This window comes from Hipposideros armiger, unplaced genomic scaffold, assembly GCF_001890085.2.
Source record: "Hipposideros armiger isolate ML-2016 unplaced genomic scaffold, ASM189008v1 scaffold_8, whole genome shotgun sequence".
Taxonomy (NCBI): domain Eukaryota; kingdom Metazoa; phylum Chordata; class Mammalia; order Chiroptera; family Hipposideridae; genus Hipposideros; species Hipposideros armiger.
The window spans coordinates 7,842,725-7,864,162 of record NW_017731358.1 but is presented as its reverse complement, the minus strand read 5'-3'; the positions used below and the strand labels follow the sequence as shown (position 1 = coordinate 7,864,162).

The 21,438-nt window shown below is 32.8% G+C and overlaps 1 protein-coding gene and 1 pseudogene across 1 annotated transcript in view; both read left to right on the top strand.

The window, feature by feature from the left end:
- Positions 1-21,438, top strand: part of STXBP5L (syntaxin binding protein 5L) — a 241,372-nt gene that overhangs the window by 172,369 nt on the left and 47,565 nt on the right. Inside the window, exon 21 of the mRNA XM_019650992.1 lies at positions 10,758-10,823. Within this exon, the coding sequence (XP_019506537.1) occupies positions 10,758-10,823 (66 nt within the window). The remainder of the gene's footprint in view (positions 1-10,757; positions 10,824-21,438) is intronic.
- On the top strand, positions 6,559-7,352 carry LOC109387070 (C-type lectin domain family 1 member A-like; annotated as a pseudogene).

Genomic DNA, 21,438 nt, shown 5'->3' with positions numbered 1-21,438 from the left:
GGAAATTCTAAACTATTTTTTAACCGTTAAAGTATAAATAAAAATATCAAAATTTGTGAGGTGTTGCTAAAGTAGTGCTTAAGGAAAATTTAGAACATTAGATGCTTATATTAGAAAAAAATAGATCTCAAATCAATAATCTAATCTTCTTTGTTAAGACACAAACAAAAAAAAAAGAATGTAACCCAAAGTAAACAGAAAGAAGGAAATATAGATTGGATATCAGTGAAATAGAGGGCAAACAATAGAGTAGATCAACAAAACCACAAGATATTCTTTAAAAGATTACAAAGATTTATAAAACACTAGCAAGACTGATCAAGAAAGAAGAAAAAACAAACAACTAATACCAGGATTAGTTGTCTGTAAAAAGGATTCTACAGACATTAATAAAAATAATAAAATAAGGTTATGAACAACTATATGCATATAGGTTGACAATATATATGAAATCAAGAGATTTCTTAAAATACAAAATACAAAAGCTGACATCAAGCACATTGAAAAATATAAATAGCCACCTATATTTTAAATTTTTTTGAATTCAAAATTAAATACCCATAGCAAAGCAAACTGTAGGCCTCGAATAGCTTCACTAATTCTATCAAACATTTAAGGAAGAAATAACACTAATCTTATGCAAACAATTGTAGGGAATAGAAAAAAGAGGAAACTCTTCCTAACTGGTTATCTCAGGCCAGCACAATGTTGAAACCCAAAACTTGACAAAGACAGTAGATTAAAATAAAAGTACAGGCCAGTCTCACTCATGAACATAGGTCCAACAATCATAAATAAAATACTAGCAAATGAAAGACAGATTATATATATATATATATATATATATATATGTAAGTTAAAACATCATAAGCAAGATGGATTATCCCAGAAATATAAGTTTAATGTTTGAAAATCAATCAATTCAAAATGCCTGTTTAACATGATAAAGGAGAAAATAATATCATTTCAATACAATCATACACTGCATAACGATATTTCAGTCAATGACAGACCATGTATACAACCATATAACTTAAGTGTGTACTAGACTATATCATATAAGTTTGTGTAACTGTACTCTGTAATGTTCGCACAATGACAAAATTGTCTAACAACACATTTCTCAGAACATATCCTTGTCATTAAATGGTGCATGACTGTACATGCAAAAAAAATTGTCATAATTTGACATGTATTTATGATAAAAATCCTCATAAAAATCAGGAATAGAAGAAAATTCCTCAATTGAATAAAGCCCATCAATGAAAAACCTACAGATAACATTATATTTGATTGTGAAATATTGAATGTTTCTCTATTAAATTGGTAAGAAGAGAGTGATATCCACCCTCATCAACTTTGTTCAGCATTATATTTGACTTAGTAAGGGCAAAAAGCAAAATTAAAAATAATATGCCTAAGGATCAGTAAGAAATTATTAAAGCTTTTTATTTGCCAATGATATTATGGTGATGTAGGAAATTCAAACAAATATACAAAAAAAGCTACAAAAATTACGTGAACTTAGCAACACTGAAGAATACCAGTCACTATACAAAAATCAATTATATTTTTGCATAATAACAGCAAACAATTGAGAAATGTATATATTTTAAGAATACCATGTACATGACTGACTTCCAGATGACAACCTAACGAGCACCATGGAAATATTTTCCAGAGGAAAAAGCCTAACAGGTGAAAGCTATTAAAAAAAAAAGCAATCACTTAACATCTCTAGAAATTGTTCTAAGAGGATACAGAAAATGAAGAAACATTTATTTTTTAAAAAGATTTTTAGTGGGGAATTGGGGGGATGGGAACAGTGCTGGGGAATTAGGGGAAGGGGAACAGACAAGTTGCTGTTGTTTTGTTCTTCAGTCTAGTTGTAGAGGACGTTGCTTCACTGGCCCAAGTTGGCACCATCATTGCACTCTTCCCGGGCGAGGCATGTCAGTCGCCGGCTTCTGGACGACCGCTCACTGTGGCTGCTGGCCACACACGGTAGCCCATGGCAACCCACTGCCACAGGGACTGCAGCCCATGCCGTCGCCGGCGACTCACAGCAGCCCAGCTCCAGGTTGAGCTGTTGTTCAGCATGTTAGCTGTAGAGGGCAGTGTCACTGGCCCTCATATGTGGGATCCGAACCGGGGCCCTCTGGCGTCCCAAACCAGTTCTTAACCATCGCGCCACTCGGCCGGCCCAAGAAACATTTATTTTTTTAAAAATCTAAAACTTTGTAAAAACGTGAGAGTCTGTGTCACTAAGCCACAATTTGCTTTATACCTCTCTGGCTTTCATGTTGCCAGCATTTCTCATCCCCTCCAACTCCAAGTTGAAAAGGCCAAATTCCTGGTGAATGTAGCCAAGATATTAGAGGCTCCTACCCCCTGCCAATCCTCCACTTATAGGAAAGAAGGTCTACCCCAGGCATAGCAAGGTAGAAATAATGAGACGCTGATTACTTTCACCCCCACTTACTCACAGGGCAGACATTTCATACCAGAAGAGTCTAGTTTAGAAAACCAGAGGTTACCACCCTGCCAGGGCTCAGACTAGTGGCTCAGAGGTTTTGCCCAGAGGGAAAGGAAGTCTATGAGAACAGCAAAGTCTGAAGCTCTCCTCAAAGGAACTAGCTTTATTTGAAACACACTTTGGGGAAGTTCAAGCCTAAGGATTACATCAAAACCAATGAAGTACTTGGGGGAAATCAAATAAGAGACTGGTAGCTCCTCTTAATTGAGATCAACCAGCTAGACCATAGGTGAGTTGGTTCACTAGAGAGAACCAAGAAAAGACACAACTAAGAAGACTCCTCCAGGATTTAAACAATCCTTAAAGACTGGCTTCAAATATGACCCCTACCCAAACTTAATTTGATAAAAATGTTGAATAATGTATGTCCCAGGGCATTAAAAAAAATAGAACAAATACCTGGCTGTGATTGTGATATCTAATAGCTGGATGTAATATCAAGAGAGGTGGATAACTTAACAGAGAGATCAGGGAAAGAAACAGTCAAAGAGAACCCTGCTGCAACCATCCCCTTCCCAGCCTGACTGTATTTACACTGAAGAGTGTACCCTCTGAGAAGCATCATCAACGTCTTCACAATGTAAGAGAAATAAACTTCACCAAAATAGTCTAGCCAAATCACTAAACAAGTAAATAAGCAAACAACAACAAAAACCAGAAAGGGGGCATGGGAATCAGTAATCAGTATCCACAATTGTTGTATTGCCTAAAATATCTAGTTACTTACAGATTATTATGAGACAGGCAAATAAACAAGTATGACCCATTCACAGGAAAAAATAAGGCAACAGAAATTGCCTCTGAGGGGACCCAGATGTTGGGTTTAACAGTAACCAAACAGCCCCCATTAAACTTATGTCTGAAGAAATAGAAGACATCGTGCTTAAAGACATATGATGCTAGAGTCTCATTAGATAGAGAATATCAACAAACAGATAAAAGTTATAAAAAGAACCAAATTGAACTACCTTATATGATACCTAAGAATTAACTCAAAATGGAATAAAGACTTGAACATGGACCTGAACTATAAAAATACTAGAAACAAAACATAGGCAGTAAGCTCCTTGACATGGGTGTTGATGATTTTTTTGGATTTGACACCAACAGCAAAGGGAATAGAAGCAAAAATAAACAAGTGGGACTACACCAAATGAAAAAGGTTCTGTACAGCAAAGAAAACTATCAATAAAATGAGAAGGAAATTTATTGAATCTAGGAAAATATTTGCAAATCATATACCTGATAAGGGGTTAATATTAAAAAATTCACACAATTCAATAGCAAAAAAATGAAACAATTTGATTTTTAAAAGGGCAGAAGACCTAAAGAGACATTTTTCCTAAGAAGACATACAGATAGCTGATAGATACATGAAAAGGTACTCAATATCACCAATTATCAGGGAAATGCAAATCAAACACACAATGAGATATCTCCTTAAACCTGTTAGAATGGTTATTATCAAAAAGATAAGAAATAACAAGTGTTGGTGAGGATGCAGAAAAAAGGAATCCCTTGTACACTATTGGTGGGAATGTAAATTGGTGCAGCCACTATGGAAAACAGAATGGAGTTTCCTGAAAAAAATTAAAACCAGAACTACCATATAATCCAGCAATTCCACTTTGGGGTATCCATCCAAAGGGAATGAAAACAGTAACTCAAACAGGTATATGTGCCCCTATAGTCACTGAAGCAGTGTTTACAATACCAATATATAGGAACAACCTAAGTGTCCATCAGTGGATAAATGGATAAAGAAAATGTAGTGTACATATACAGTGGAATATTATTCAGCCATAAAAAAGAAGAAATCTTGCCATTTGTAACAACATAGATGTACCTTGAGAACATTATTATAAGTGAAATAACTCAGAGAAAGACAAATACCATATGATATCACTTATATGTGGAATCTAAAAACAACCCTGTCCCCCCTTCCCATCCCCAAGAAACCTCAAGCCTATAGAAACAGAAAACAGACTGATGGTTGCCAGAGGTGGGGGTTAGGGGTGGGTGGGTGAAGGGGGACAAGGAAAAAATAACAAATGAAAATTCTGGTGTTGAAAAGCACATAAGTCAAAGAAAAAATTATTTGAGGGACTCAGCAGTAGATTTGAACTGGTAAAAATAAGAATCAGCAATATTGAAGGTAGGTTGATAGAGACTATGCGTTATGAAGAATAAAAAGGTAAAAAAATAACAAACCTTCAGAGAAATGTGGGATACCTTAACTGCATTCATAATATGCAGTGTATTAATATAATAATAAGTGTATTCCATAATAAGTAGAAGGAAGAGAAAGAAGCAGAATAATATTTAAAGAGATACTGGCTGAAAACTTACAAAATTTGATGAAAAATATTAATGTACACATCCAAGAAGCTCAGTGAACTCCAAGTGGTATAAATATAGATATCCACACCAAGACACATTGCAGTAACAATGCTGAAAGACAATGAGAAAATCTTGAAAGCAGTAAGAGGAAAACGACTTATCACATACAAGGCACCTCAATAGGATTTATAGCTCATCAGAAAAAATGGAGGAAAGAAGGCAGTGGGATGACATATTCAAAGTGCTCAAAGGAAAAATACTATCAACCAAGAATCTTATATCCAGTAAAACTATCTTTTTAAATGTAGGTGAAAGAAAGACATTCCAAGATAAAGAACAACTCAATTGGTTGCTAGCAGAGCCACCTTACAGGGTGAAAAAAAGTTACCCCAGATGGTAATTTTAATCCATACGAAGAAAAAAAAAAAGAACACAAGGTAGTTATGTAATTACAACATAATAGTATAAATACATATTTCTTCTCTTCATTGATTTAAAAAGCAATTTATGAAACAATATGTATAAAATCATGTTGGGTGTACATATAACGTAGAAAAATGTAATATTGTTTTTCCAATAACAGCACAAAAAAGGAGGTGGGTGGGACCAAAGTTGTATTTGCATAAGCAGATGACTGTAGATTAATATAACAGAACAAATGAAGAGAGCCTGAAATGGTAAATCAGAGGCTAATATACAAACTTTATAAATATATGTTTACTCTTCTTTCTTCTCAGCTTTTATAAACAACACAAAATTATATAAAGTAATAATTATAATAATACATTGTTGTTCTTATAACATATATGGATGTAATATGTATACCAAAAATACCTCATAAATGGGAAAGAGGAAATAGAGCTATAAAATAGTAACATTTCTGTATCTCACTAAAATTAAGTTAGTATACATTTGAAGTACATTCTGATAGGTTAAGATGTATGTTAAGTCTTAGAGCAACCATGAAAAACTTCAAAAATATAGTGAAAAATTCATTAAAGATACTAGAGAGTTATCACTAAGAATACATTACTTATGCCAAACAAAGCAATAAAGGAGAAGAGGAATAAAAATGACATAAGACATATAGAAAACCAAAAGTATAATGACCAATGTAATCTAACTATATCATTAATGTTAAATGTGCATATATTAAACAATGCTATCAAAAGATAGAGGTTGTCAAACCAGTTCTTTTAAAAATCGAGATGCAACACTGTACTGACCAAAGGCAACACAAAAAGATACAAATAGGTTGAAAATAAAAGGATGGGAAAAGATTATGCAAACAGCAACCATAAGGAAGCTGGAGTAGCTATACTAATATCACACAAAATAGACTTTAAAATAAAAAATTACTGGAAATAAAGAAGGACATTTCAAATGATAAAATGGTCAATCTATCAAGAAGATATAACAATTATAGATATATATGTACCTAACAACAGAGCTACAAAGCACATGAAGCAATACCTGATAGAATCAAATGGAGAAATAGACAATTTGATAATAATTATTGGAAGTTAAGCAGGGGAACAGTAGCTTCTGTCTGGGATAAAGCTGCCCCTCCAGCCCTCACCCTAAAACCGGCTAGTTCGGTTCCTCCTCATGTGTCCCTGGCACCTTTTGGGCTACTGCCCCAACACTGGGGCTTGGAGCAAGTGATTCTGTCAGTGAGACTGATGTAGGCCAAGTACAGCAGCACAAGGAACGTGCTGGAATGCCGGATGCCAATGAGGACACCACCATGAGTCTGTATTCTCAAACCTCTATTGCAACCCATCTGCCAGAGCCTGGGCACACAGAGCACCAGTCTCTCTCTTCCACTTGGCATCCAGTGGCCCTACCCTTTTGACTTTGTGCCTAGTGCTGCTGGTTGGCCCGGCAGCATAGGGGCTTGTGTTTTTTCAGTACTTCCACCTCTCCAGTAGTCAGCAGGACAGTATTTATGAAAAGAAAAAAAGATTGGGGAATCTCTCCCAACAGCTGTAATCTCTCCAAGCCCAGAACAGGAAAATTGTAGAAATGCTGCAGTGTGTAGAGCTGAAAAAGCTCTATAACAAAACAAATGTAGCCCATGCTCAGAAAAATGGAAGTGGCATGGGGACAAATGTTACCAATTCTATAAAGAGAGCAAAAATTGGCAAGGTTGTGAATATTTCTGTATTGCTGAGAACTCAACCATGCTGAAGATAAACACACAAGAAGTGCTGGAGTCTCAGAGCTACACTGAGCTTTTCTACTCATATTGGACAGGGCTATCCCATAAACATGGTGGCAAGGCCTGGCTGTGGAAGGATCGAGCCTCTTACACCTCTGATTGCTTGATATAATTATAAATTTCACCAGCTTAAGAAGCAGAGACTGTGTGACCATCCTCAATGGAAAGGCTTTTTTTTTAAGGGATTGCAAAGAGTCAAGGCAGTGTGCATGTGAAAAAATGGCAGCAACAGTCAAGCTACAGAAACTCCATTAGCATCTGTGATCCATTACATACAGGTGATTGACTCTCCAGCTACAACTACAACTTCAAGCTCCCTCCAGAGAAACTGGAGGGCAGAATAAAAGTTGCACTTGTAACTAAAATGCTTGGTTTTAGTTTCTAGTTTTTTCCATTTGATCCATATTTATACAACAATTCAACAAAAAATTGAGCCAAGCATGATCAATGCGAGGGATATTAAGACATGGGAAAGTAGAGGGAAAAAAAATCAGGAAAGGCAATCCCTTTGACTGGCACAAGAAGGATTTTCATGTTTCCTGCTCAAGATCACCAGCACTTCTGAACTTGGTTTCATGCACATATTTACTAATCATGAAGAGGTACTATTTATGTATCACCAACTGGCCCCAGAAACTGATAAAGTTGTAACCACCCTCTTGACTTTGAGATAACTTTCTAGTGTTCTTCCCTCTCAGCATCTAATATCTCTGTGTCCATGTCTTCTTTAATATTTAGAGAAGTAAGAAACTTAAACAGAGGAAATAAGGGTATGTAACATCTTTTGGCCCAATAGTCAGATAGTCCATGAGAAATTAGTAATCATTTCTTATACTGTGCTACCAAATACACAACTAATTCTTTTTTTCTTTAGTTCTTATTTTTTTCCTTCCCAATCTCTCAACAAAGTCCCCATCTGCTATGTCTGTGGCCTGCTGCCCACTGGCTAATTTTCTTTATTAGAATCTTGACTTTTTACAAACATACCTCCCCATGTCCATTTAAGATTCCAATGATTGTTGCCTTTCCCTAGGAATTTCTTCTAAGAAAGAAATATTCTAACTTAGTTCCATATTAGAAATACTGTCCCTGATGCTCCCTTTAGAGACATTGAAGACCAGAACAAAAGTCAGTCTGTTTATGTGCATCTGGAATAGTTTGGTTTCTGTTCCTATTTTCTTCCATTTGATCCATATTTATATCTTGCAGGTACTGAAAATTTAATAATAATAAATGTAAATAATGTGCAAAAATATTATTGAAAACTTAATATTCAAAATTCAACTTTAATGATGCAAGAACTAGGCAGAAGACCAAAAAGGGAAATACAAATCTTGAAAAATGCTATGTACAAGACCTCTATACTAAAATATACAAAACAGTGCAGAAAGAAAAGAAAAATTTAACCATTTAAATGGAGGGAAACACCATATGTGTGGGTTACAAGACTCAATATTAAGATACTTAGTCTATCAAATGTATCTATAGATTTATCACAATCTAATAAAATCTAGCATATTTTTTGTAGATATTGGCAAACTGATTCTAAAATTTATATAGAAATGCAAAAAATCTAAAATAACTAAAACACACTTATAGAAGAACAAAGTTGGAGTTTTTTACTACCTGATTTCAAGATACACTATAAACCTACATTAATTAAATAGTATGGTAGTTGAAAAAAAGATAGGCAAAAAGACCAATGTTTATAGAAGGAAGTCCAGAAATAGAACCACATAATATGTCCAATTTATTCTTTACTAAGACACCAATAAAAATCAATGAAGATTGGAAAATCTTCCTAACCAATAATGATGGAACAACTGGTCAAACATAAAGAGAAAAATGGACCTCATCCCTATCGCACCATAATCAAAAATTAAATTGAGATGGATTGTAGTCCTAAAAATGAAATCTAAAAATAAAAAGTTTTTGAAGAAAACAATAATATTTTTCTAACCTTGTGGTAAGCAATGATTACTTTTACAGGAATAAAAAAATCACAATAAAACACTGATAAATTATCTTTCAAGTAAATTAATCTTCTGCTCACCAAAAGACATTTTGTTTTCATTAAGAAAATGAAAAAATCACACATACTGGAAGAAAATATTCACAATACCTATTTCTGACAAGAGACTTTTAACCAAAATATATAAAGAATTCTGTTCAAGCTTTGGCACTGTACTTAATTCTGTAACCTTAAACAAATAGTTTAAACATTTTGAACTTTTCTTATCTACAAAACATAAGGGTTGGGCTAGAGTGTCACAACAGTCCTTTTCTAAATTATTTGTTGAACCTATAGCAAGTTTATTGATACAAATTATATAAAGAAGGGGATGGTGGAAAGGAATACAAACAAAGATGGTTTGGGTAATTGGCAATAACTCTAAGTATTTCTGGGTATGGGAATTTACATTAAATAGAAATTCAATATTTATTTACCAAGAAAAAAGTATGTGAGATTCTCCAACAAGGATAGGAAACCCATAATTAAGGATATTTTATGAATGCCATAGAAATGCAGAATGGCAGATAGTGGGAATTACAAAATGTTTATTACTCTATTGTGTCTATCCTTATATTTGTCAGGAAGGTGACAGAATAGAAAACAAGAAATATTAGAAATAAAAATGTAATACTTATTATAGGAATGAATTTGATACCATTGAACAAATCACTTAGTATGTACCACACAATACTGCATTTTTATAAGTATATTTAAAATTCATAGCATCTTCTTAAAGGTCTTTTTAAAAGCCAATAACTCTTTTCTCTCAAAAGTGGAAGCTTTGATTAAATCTTTTAAAAAAACTTCTAATTCGTATTATTCTTGGTCTATTTTCAGATGAAGCTAGGTCATTTATTAAAGTATATATTTCATATGAAAAAATTAAAAAAGGATTTATGTCTTTCCACCATGTTCAGTTACCGTTTGTATATCAGCTAGTTATTGCTCATTTTTTTCTGTATCACTTGTTAAAATGGGAGGGTGCTGGAGGGATGAGTGAAAAAGGTGAAGGGAAATATAGTTAATATTAGTGTGATAACTTGGCACAGTGACAGATGGTTACTAGACTTAGTGTGGTGCTCACATCTTAACCTTTTCGCTGCGATGTTCATCTGTAGTCGAATGATATTTCCATGCCACTGACTGCGGCGTTTGACTTTACCCTACGAGTCAGTGTTCCAGAAAGGAAGTTTAGGAAAGTAGATGTACATTTTTCTATATTTTTGAGTTTTTGAAGAATTAATAACAATAAGAAATGTTTATACTTTAAAGTAATCATTTATTTTAATAAAATGTAACACCTTAACTGTATTTACTTAAAATATAAATACTGTAATTATTTTCCGTGGATTTTTTACACATTTTGGAGAACAAACTTGAAATCAATTAACACAGTGAAAAGGTTAAGATATATAAATGTTCAATCACTATGTTGTACACCTGAAAGTAATATATTTTATGCCAACTATATTTTAATTTAAAAGATTTTAAAACAGATTTTCAGAATAATTGTCATAACATGAGCATAGGAAAGTAGTTTTCACAGGAAAAGAAAAAAACTTTTTAAACTTATAGGAATTAAAAAATAAGAATTAGCTACAAAGTGTTAGCAAAATTCATTTCATTTTTTGTCATTTTATTTTCAGGTTTAACGGAGCTGAATGACAGTCCAGTTCCCCTGGAACTTGAGCGCTGCAAGTCTCCCACTTCAGGTAAACACGAGTGGTAATTTCTCGGGCTTCTGGTAACTCACCATAGTAATCTACTGCTTTATTTTCTTAATTCTTATAATGTGCAATTCATAATTTCAGTAAAGGTGTCATTGAGTTTCTGAAATTTAATCCTAAGCAAATTTGATTCCAAAATTAAATGGAAATAAATGTATTTAAAAATAATTTTGGCCTCCCCAAAAATTAAAATCAGAGGTATGAGTATAATACTTTAAAGACATTTTAAAGGAAGTTTATTTTGTAGATATATTAATAATTCTAAGCAAAAGTTGTTAATATTGTACAGAAACTCTTCATAGAGCTAGAACTGAATTAGTGGGACATTCATGCCATAGGTACACCAGCAGATACCAAGGCCTCTGAACCATAGTTGGGAAACATGTATATTCATTGGCAAAAGAAATTTAAAAAATAATGTTAGAAGTAAAATATCAAGGTAAAGCATAGCCCATTAAAATATATTTTAAAATGTGAGTATAAATTTCCTAAAATAACTTTGTTAAATATGTAAAAAAAAATGTTAACTGTAGAAATTGTTGGGTGATGGGATTATGAACAGTTTGCTTTTATTTCTAGTTTTCTTTTATCTGATTTTTTTATAATGCATATATGGTAATGTATAAAGTATTACACCCAAAATATTAGGTATATCTTTAACATTAAACTGTAGATCTGTTTTCACAGAGTATAAAAAATTATTTCTTTTTATTTAAACTACTTTTATTTTAACTTCATACAAAATTATAAACATTTTATAAAGCAATGAATTTTGACTTTTAGAAATTCATTTAGAATTGTGACAGTTCTTGAATTTATTCCATCCCTTAAGAGTTGTTAGTTGTTTATCCTTATTTTTCAGGAATGTAGGCTAAGTAGAATCAGGTGTCCTATGTACATTTTTCTTTTAATCATATCTTTAATCTTTATTTTACTGCTTTTATTCTAAACATAATCTCATACATTTATCCTTTCTTTTGCATTCCTATTAGCACCATCCTAATTTAGGTATTTATTATCCCATACCTAGAGTATTACAAAAATGTTCAATAGGTGTCTCTGTTTTCCATCTTTTCTTCTTAGCATTCATTGTGCATATCATGTTGCAAAATTAATCTCCATAAAATATTACTTTGATCATATTTTCCCATGACAGAACTCTCCAATATAAAATGTCATTCAACATCCTATATCAAATTTAAATAACTTAACTCACTTTAAATTCTCATCCATAATCTGAATTTGAACAGTAATACATTTATATGGTTCAAACATCAAAAAGAAATGGAATTGAAAAATTTCCCTTCCTTTCTTCCTTATATATTGTTTCCATCCTCTTGAAAAATAAATAATATTGTTAGTTTCTTATTTAATCTTTCAGACAATTTGCAAACAAATCAAAGAGATATATTCTCTTTTGCTTCCCATTTTATACAAAAGTGGTATATTATGTGCATTTCACTGCACTTTGCTTGTCTCACGTTACAGTGTATCTTGTCTTTCCATTTTATTACATAAAGTATTTCCTCATTCTTATTTACAGTTATATGATATTGACTTACATGATGTACTATAATTTATTTTATCACTTCACCTATTAAAGGACACTTAATTTGGTATCAATCTTCTGCTATGTTAAATAACGCTTCAGTGACTAACCTTGGCACATTCCTCATTTTAAATGTGTGGAGGTATATCTATGGGATAAATTCCTGAATTGGAGTTGCTAGGCAACAGTACATGCCTGTCTAGTCTTTATAGATACTCCCAATTGCTCTCCTTTGGGTTTGCAACAATTTTCTTTCCTTCAAGCAATACCAGGCAAGTATTGGTTATCAATTTTTTAAAAACTTTGGCTAGTATAGTAGGTAAAATGAATATGTCAATGTAGTTTCAATTTACCTTCCACGTACAAGTGGGATTGAATACCTTTTCATTGATTAAGATCTCTTTAAATATTTTTTCAGTGAATCATCTATTCATATACTTTGCCCACTCTCTATAGGGTTGTTTGCTCTTTTCATGTCCTTACTGATGTTTTGATTACCTGATTTGTCAAGTATGGAAAAAAGGTGAATTCAAATATCATACTAATAATGTGTTTTTATTTTTCCATGTATCTGCTATGTTTTTATTTTTAAGGATATTCATGTGTAGATATTCAGAAACATATCCACAAAAGTACATTCTTTACCCATTAATCAATCATGATTGTTTATTTCATATTATGTGTTCTCACCTGAATTCTACGTTGTTTATTGTTAATACCACAGCTCTTACATTTTATTTGGAATTTTCTTATATACCTTGGCCTTACCTCTTTTAGGGTAAAGTTTTTTCACCTGAGGTATAATGTGTAAACCTCAAAGTGCATAAATCTTAAGAGTTCAACTAGACTAGTGTTTACTAATGAATATACCATGAAAACAGCACCCAAATCAAGATATAGACTGTTACTAGAACCCCAGAAACCTCCCTCATGCCCCTCTCAACCACAAACCCCCACAAAGGTATTTACAATTCTGACTTCTACCACCAATAATTAGTTTTATCGGTTTGGGATGCGTATGAATGGAATCATGCAATATTAACTTTTTGTATTGCTTATTTTGCTCAACATTATATATATATGATATTTGTCTATGATGCTGCATGATTTTTATTGATTGTGTAATATTCCATTATATATGAATTTATCTCAATTTATATATGCAGTTTATTTTTGCTGAGCATTTAGGTAGTTTCTGTTTGGGGCTATTATAAGTAAAGCCATTATGACCAATCATGAATAATTTTTAATGCAAATATAAACTCCTTTATGTTGTACATGTATCTGGCAGTGGAATTTTGGGGTCACAGGGTACTTATGCATATACATATATGCATATGTTCGGCTTCCCTAAATACTACCAAGTTTTCTAAAATGTTTGTACCAATTTTATTTCCACTAACAGTGTATGAGAGTTGCTTTTTAAATTAAAGTTTGTTGGGGTGACAATTGTTAGTAAAGTTACATAGTTTTCAGGTGTACAATTCTGTAATACATCATCTGTATATCACATTGTGTGTTCACCATCCAGAGTCAGTTCTCTTTCCATCACTATATTTGATCCCATTTACCCTCATCTACCACTCCCTGCTCCTCTCTGGTCACCACTAAACTATTGTCTGTGTCTATGAGTTTTTGTTTCTTCATTTGTTTGTCTTGTTCCTTTGTTGTTTTCAGTTTTATTGGGTTGTCAGGAAAGTCATGATATATTTTTCTACATTTTTCAATGCAAAAATGCGTCATGGCTTTCCTGACAACACAATATATACCACATATCAGTAAAATCATATGATTCTCAACTTTTTCTATCTGACTTATTTCGCTTAGCATAATAATCTCAAGATCCATCCATGTTGTCACAAATGGCACTATTTCATCTTTTCTTAGGGCAGAATAGTATTCCATTGTGTATATATACCACATCTTCTTTATCCAATCATCTATTGAAGGACACTTTGTTTGTTTCCATGTCTTGGCCACTGTAAATAAAGCATGCCAATGTTTGTTTTTCAATTTTAATCATTCTGGGGTGTATGTAGTGTTATCTCATTGTGGAATTAAATTGAATTGCATATCCATGATGTCTAATGATTTTGATGAACTTTTTAAATGTTTAATGACTATTTTTAATATTGTTTTATAAGGTATTCAAATATTTTATTCACTGTAATTGTGTTGCCAACTTTTTCTTTTAATATATAGGAATTCTGTGTATGTACTCAGATACATACATATAAGTCTTTTGTTGGATGTATATAGTGTAGAATATCTTCTCCTATTCTGTGCCTTGCCTTTTACTCTCTGAAAGTTGGTCTTTTGATAAACAGAAGAGTTTTAATGCTAATATAACTTATCAATTTTTCTTTTATTGTTAACGCTTTATGGGTTTTTTAAATCTTTGTCCATTCCAAGATCATACAGCTATTTTCTTATATTATCTTCTAGAAGCCTTATTGTTTTACCTTTCACATTTAAGTTCAAATTCCATTTGGAATATATTTCTGTATATAACATGAGGAAAGAGTCAAGGTTCCTTCCATTTAGGTATCCAGTTGATAAGCACCATTTATAGGAAAACTATCATTTCCCTCACTGCACTAAAGTGGTATTTTAGCCACAGATTAATATACTTTACTGGGTGTGATTCTAGACTTCATGTTCTATTTCATTGGCATGTTTATTTTTACCAATTCCACACTTTTAATTGCTGTAGCTTTTATAGTATTGCTGATATTATAGGTTCTCTAATTTTGTCTTTGTGGTTCTTTTTCAAGAATGTTATAGCTTCTGTAGTCTTTTGTGTTTCCACATAACTTAGAAACAGTTTGTCAGTTTGCACACAAATATGCTTGGATAGTGATTGTAATTTCATTGGATCTATAAATCAATTGGGCAGAATTAGCATATTCAACAATATTGAATTTTCCATTTGGTATCTCTCCATTTATGTGTGTCTTCTTTACTTTCAGTAATATGTTTAGTTTTCTTTGTAGAAGACTTGCACATTTTTCATTAGATTTATCCCTTTGTATTTTAATTTTTTATATTGTAAATTTTTAATTACTTTTTCTAATTATTTTGTGGCTAGAACATTAAAATACAATGAATTTTTATATATTAAGCTTATTTCCAGAAAACTTGATAAATTTATTTAATTCCAATAACTTGTAAGTTCTTTTGGATTGTCTTTGTGTCTAATTATGCCCCCTGTTAAATGACAATTCCATTTCTTCTTTCTAAAGAAAGAAATTAGCTAGGACCTTCAATACAATGTTGAATAGGTGTGGTATTAGCAGGCATCTTTTCCTTGTTCCCAGTCTCAGGGATAAGTCTTTCAATATTTCATGATTATAATAATTGCTGTTGGTTTCTAGTAAACATCATGCTTAGCCCCCTGCCTATGATGATTCTTCTTTTATTAATGTTAGAGCAGTTCTGGAAACACTATCACCACACTTTTTTTCTTTCTTTTTTTTGGCAAAGCAGACTTAGGATTTTGCATACAATCAAGTAGATTGCTTCAAACCAGGAATGTTTTAACTACTTTTGTATTATGTTACTTGGGACAGAAATAATTGACTGTGATAAAATTCATTTATCACTTCAGTGGCTTATTTGAGACTGGTTGGCTGGGCAGGTCCCACTCTTCTTTAGCAACAACTTTATAAATAATGATAATTGAGGAACGAGAGATTTTTTTTTCTTTTAAAAGTGTTTCAATCATTAATTTGTTAAAATATGTGAAATTTATTTTTCTGGGGAAAGTGCCAACAGACTTTAATTTATCTAAATTAATAATATTAAAAGTAATCAATATTTGCTTATTCCATTCATTTCCCATGAAAAAGAAAAATAAGTAATTGTGTATGTTAAGAGATCTTTTTAATACCAGGAGAATGTGCCCAATACTATTTCAAGAATATGATAGCAACACATATATGTAAAACTACATTCTTCAGTCTCTTGCTAGTGTTATAGGAATTGCTGCATCCAACCTCTATTATCAGGAAAGGCATAGTTAGGGTAAATGCAGACTTTTTAGCCTAATCTCATAAAACTAAAATGTCACTATGAAAAAAGCAAATTTAAGGCTGTAACAGTAGTTTAAAAAACTCATGAAACTTATCTCTAGAAGTAGAAAAGAGTGAAAATATAAATAATTAAAATGTTTAGATAACTTATGAATGACAGGATTAATATATATAATTAAAGGAAACTAAAATATTTGTAATATTTTATAACTTTTGAAAAACTGAGAAAAGGAGCCATGCCTCCTAACAAGTCTCCTTAATTTATACGCTTAGAAACAGTTCATTAGGTCTGACTAATAATGGCAATTATTATGTTTGTATCTGGTTACAGCTCCCCTTTTCTTGCATATATAGCATTTAAGATCCAATATTATTCTTGCCTTCTCTTTTTATTTTCTTAGTGCAGTGGTTCTCAAACTTAAGTCTATATCAGAATCATGTGACGAGTTTATTAAAACATAGATTGTTGAGTGCCAGAGAGATTCTAATTCAGTAAGTCTAGAGTGGGGCCTGAGATTCTGCATTTCTAGCAAGTTCCTAGGAGATGCTAATGTTTCTGGCTTCTGGACCACTTGAGAACCTTGGCTCTGTGAAACTTTTTTAAATATTTTTTTTTCAGCAGTTACTTCACCTCTCTATTTTGGGATCTCAGATCCTCATCCTTTTAAAGTCCGCTAAAAACAGATTAAAACATTGACACAAATATCTCTGAGTAAGAGAGGTTGGGAATTATAGAAGCTGGAGACTAGTAATTACTTTATAACTCTGATTTTCCACATAGATCTCAAACTCCCTTTTAGCTCAATAAACTACAAATAAAATAGACTGAAGTTTCAGACTATTAAATATTTCCTTGAGGATAATGAGAAAGAACAGAGTAGGAATTGGGAGCGGAAAGAATTCCAATGAGCCAAGCAGAATGCTGATGTTTTCAGCTTCCAGGATAATATAATCATTTCACATTATTCATTCACCAAACTATTCAAAAAATAATTTTCAGTATCTACAGTTAGATAAATATTATGCTATCCTCTGAGACTAAATTAATGAACAAAAACATACTCCATGCCAAATGGAATGGATGGACAGTCTATCTACAGACACCAACATTAAGCTAACAATTTTACAAATTGCTGGTTGTTTTTTCTAAGCTGTGCGCCCCTTTTTCGCTTACCGGGTAAGGTCGTGCAATTTGTACTACAAAGTACAATTTGTACTCACTCCCAAAGGAGTAGGAGCTAACATTTAAGCCCTAACTCTACTAGCTCCTGGCACAGAACTGATCCCCTAAAGGAAACAGCACCTTTTTCTTTGGACAAAGTTGAAAACTAACCAAGCCTTCAACTGTATGTCTACCCAGAAAAGTATGTGTTTTTCTAATCTGTCCTCTTTGAAGTTGTGCCTTTAACAATCATTTGAACATCTTTTTCTAGTCTAGCATTAGGGCCTATTCCTGCTGCTACCTATATATCTATCCTGTCTACAATATACAATAGTCTTATTATGCTATCAAGTTCAAGTGAAGGCTAGGGTAATAGAAATATTTATCTTTATTAAAAATATTTAGGTGTCTTTAGGAAAGACATCTTTATTAAAATACCATAGAGGTGAATGTCACAAAATACTAACAAAGAAGTAGCCAGCTCTGTTCTCAATCTGGGTGACAACTAGGTCTTATAGACTAGTCTGAATGCTCCTTCTGTGTGACTCAGTGTGCCTAGAACTCTACTACAATCTCCAAAGAAGGAAACTTTTTCCCTCCAAACAGTCTTCTGTTGGGGCAATACCAGAGTACACAGATAAAGACATAGAATAGAGACTCTTCCAAATAGTTACTATGAAATTCAGCTCTAAGGTAAAAATTCCTGGTTCACTTGGCTAAAAAATTACATGCCAATAGTTTTTTATTCCTTTCCTTTAGGACTTGCTACCAGAGTTCCTGAGGGAGCAGCAGGCTTTTGTAGGAATGAAATTCCAGCTGTGAGACAGAGGAATCAAGTGCATCACTTGCCAGGTGAAAGTGAAAATCTCTTTTATGAACAAACAAGTTATTCATATCTGCACAATTTTCTAGACTTCAGTTTATCTCAAAAGCAGTATTCTTATTTGTTGTGATGAAAACACAGGCCCCTCATGGTGAATGAAGACAAATTTCCTGAAGCAATGTTTAAAACCATATAGACACTGACCTCATGGGATACAAAACAGGAATTCCTAAGGCTTTTGTGAAAGATTTTTCAAGTGTTCCATAGAATTTTGATGGTGTTATTCTTTTACTCTAAACCTGAATAATTTTATCAAGTCTATAAGAGAATCTGGAGGGACCAACAGAGAATTCAGGGAAAACTTAAGAGCCAAAAAGTAGAGTGGTTTTGTTAAATTCTCCATAATTCTTCATAATATTAAATATTTCCTATAATCACAAACGACTATGATGATCATGGAAATTCCACCAAAGAATTGCCTCAAAGGGGCAATGCTCCCTATCAAAAGGGTGTGCAGAAAGGAAAGTCCTATAACCTTAATTTTATGCTGTCATTGAATATTCGATGCTGCGCATAGGGACCAAATCAGAATCAAACACCGATTATGCAGCTTCCTTAAATTGGGAAACCATTACAAAATGGTTGTGATCATACTTTAGAATTTTAAGAAACACAAATTGCCAATGTTCTGGACCCCAAATAAATAACCAAGAAACCTAAAGATATTTATAACCAACAATTTTCCAATTTCTTTTTTTCTTATGTAATACAACACCCCTATAACATGCCTTTTTCTGAGGAGAAAATTTAAGCACAGAGTATTTAAGTAGAGCTGGAATTCTACCTTAGTTACATTTGGTTGTAAAGCCTCTGGTTTTTTCCAGTTTTCATTGGTAAAATGAGAAAAATAAATGAGAATTAACAAAAATAATCACAAATGAAATTATGACATCCAAACAGTGAGAAAGTGAGAAGCCGCTGAGTCATGGAGAGACAATGTTTCAACAAAGAAATTCAAAAGAACTTAAGAAATATACTTTGCATGAAACATCAGAAACCAGTTTACCATTTAAGTTCTAGGAAAAACTAGTTTTGAAAATATTTTGTAGTTTTTATAGTTCATAAAATGAACAAATTATAACCACATTTTGAATTTTTTAAGCCTTGTTTGCTAAAAATTATAATCAACATTGGTATAGTACTTTAAAGTAAACAGGGTATTTTTCATGTGTATTATTTAGTCCTAGAGCAACCCCGTAATTGGTATTGTTCTCATTTTATATGGATGGAGAGATTATGGCTAAGTAAAAAAAAATTCTATAATGTGTTTAAGGTTACCCTATTAGTAAAATGGTTTAGCCTGAAACAACCCAACTAGGTCCTCTGACCCCAAGTTATTTACCTCCTATTTGCATTTTAAAAAGTGTATGGAAGAACCTAATAGTTCTCTCTGGGAGTTTATAATGCAAAATAGACAAAGACAGAAATAAAGATTCACAATTATTTAACACTTATTCATATGACACTAATAAAAAAAATCACTGATTCATTAACAACATCTAGATAGATATATAATATATATTTTCAGGTAGCAAGAAGAGTAGAGTCACAACACTAAACATTTTTATGCTGAGGCAAATTCTAGTAGAAAATACCTCTTTACCTGGCTGTATCTTAGCCACTTCTAAAGAACAAAAAAGGGAAAATGACAACAAAATTAGAGTCATGTAGGCATTTCAGGGCTCCACCATGGTATGGTGACGCCAAAATGTGTGTGTGTGTGTGTGTGTGTGTGTGTGTGTGTGTGTGTGTGTGTGTGTAGTGTGTGTGTAATTTTGCTGTTTGCATAGAAACAACATCTGCAAAGTTATGATGCTCAAAGTTCAATGCAAAGGGAGATACTTTCTTTTACAGAAATGTGTGTGTGTGTGTGTGTGTGTGTGTGTGTGTGTGTGTGTGTGTGTGTGTGTGTGTGTAGTGTGTGTGTAATTTTGCTGTTTGCATAGCAGGTGTTTTTGTTCTATCTCAGTTTCTGGCTTAGGGAGGATGGAGACAAATGAAATTCATTACTACATTTCATCCAGTCAGTTAATTAATCTGTAGATAAACTTTACAAACGTCTTAATCTAAACAACTTTTATTTTAATTTAGTGTTAGATTTATTTATTTTACAGAAGATATCTAGGCCACACAGGTGGCATCTTGTATTTCAGGAAGAATGTTGCTTATTGGAAAGGGTATATAACTTTGGAGTCAGAGAAATTTTACCTTACCCTGTCACTTTCTACCATTATAATGTTAGCCAAGTTTCTTAACCTTAACTGTGTGCTAGTGTCCAGAACATAGATTCTCAGTAACATATACAAGTAGTTAGTACAAAAGTAATGATGAACATCCATTGCCTAAAGAGATGGGACTTGGTTTCCTTGACCATTTTAAATTTCCAAGTATTAGTTATAGCTTATTCATAACAAAGTAGAAATCCTTCATTGGAAACCAAAAAGTCAATTCAGTTGTTTCTCAAGAATCACCTAATCAGAGGTTTGAATTAGAAACTTCTAACCTAGATCTTTATGTTATTTCTCATTCAAGTAGTAGCCTTATTCAGAGTTCACTCTATTGCTAAAATATAATGATTCAAATGTGGAACCAGAATCTGACTAAAACTTATTTGAAGCCATTTCAAAATCCCTCTGATGAGCTAGGCTGCACTGTCTAGCCACTGATTTTGAATTGAATTATGAGTTAAGAAAAGGGCATATAAATATATAGGTGATTGAAAGAGATGGTACAAACAAGATACATGAAGCCCCCAAGGCAAAAACCCTGTTGTAATGCCTGAAGCTCTATTCATATTTAGGGCTAAAAATAAAAAATAGGACTGAGCACATGACCTCATTCTGGCATAAAATATGGTAAGCCACCAGACAACACTACTTCATTACTGTAACTGAACCTGAATTTGGGAGACAGAAAATCTAGAAGTGGAGATGAATACTCTTGAAAAGTTTATAACCTGGTGCTCTTGAAGGGCT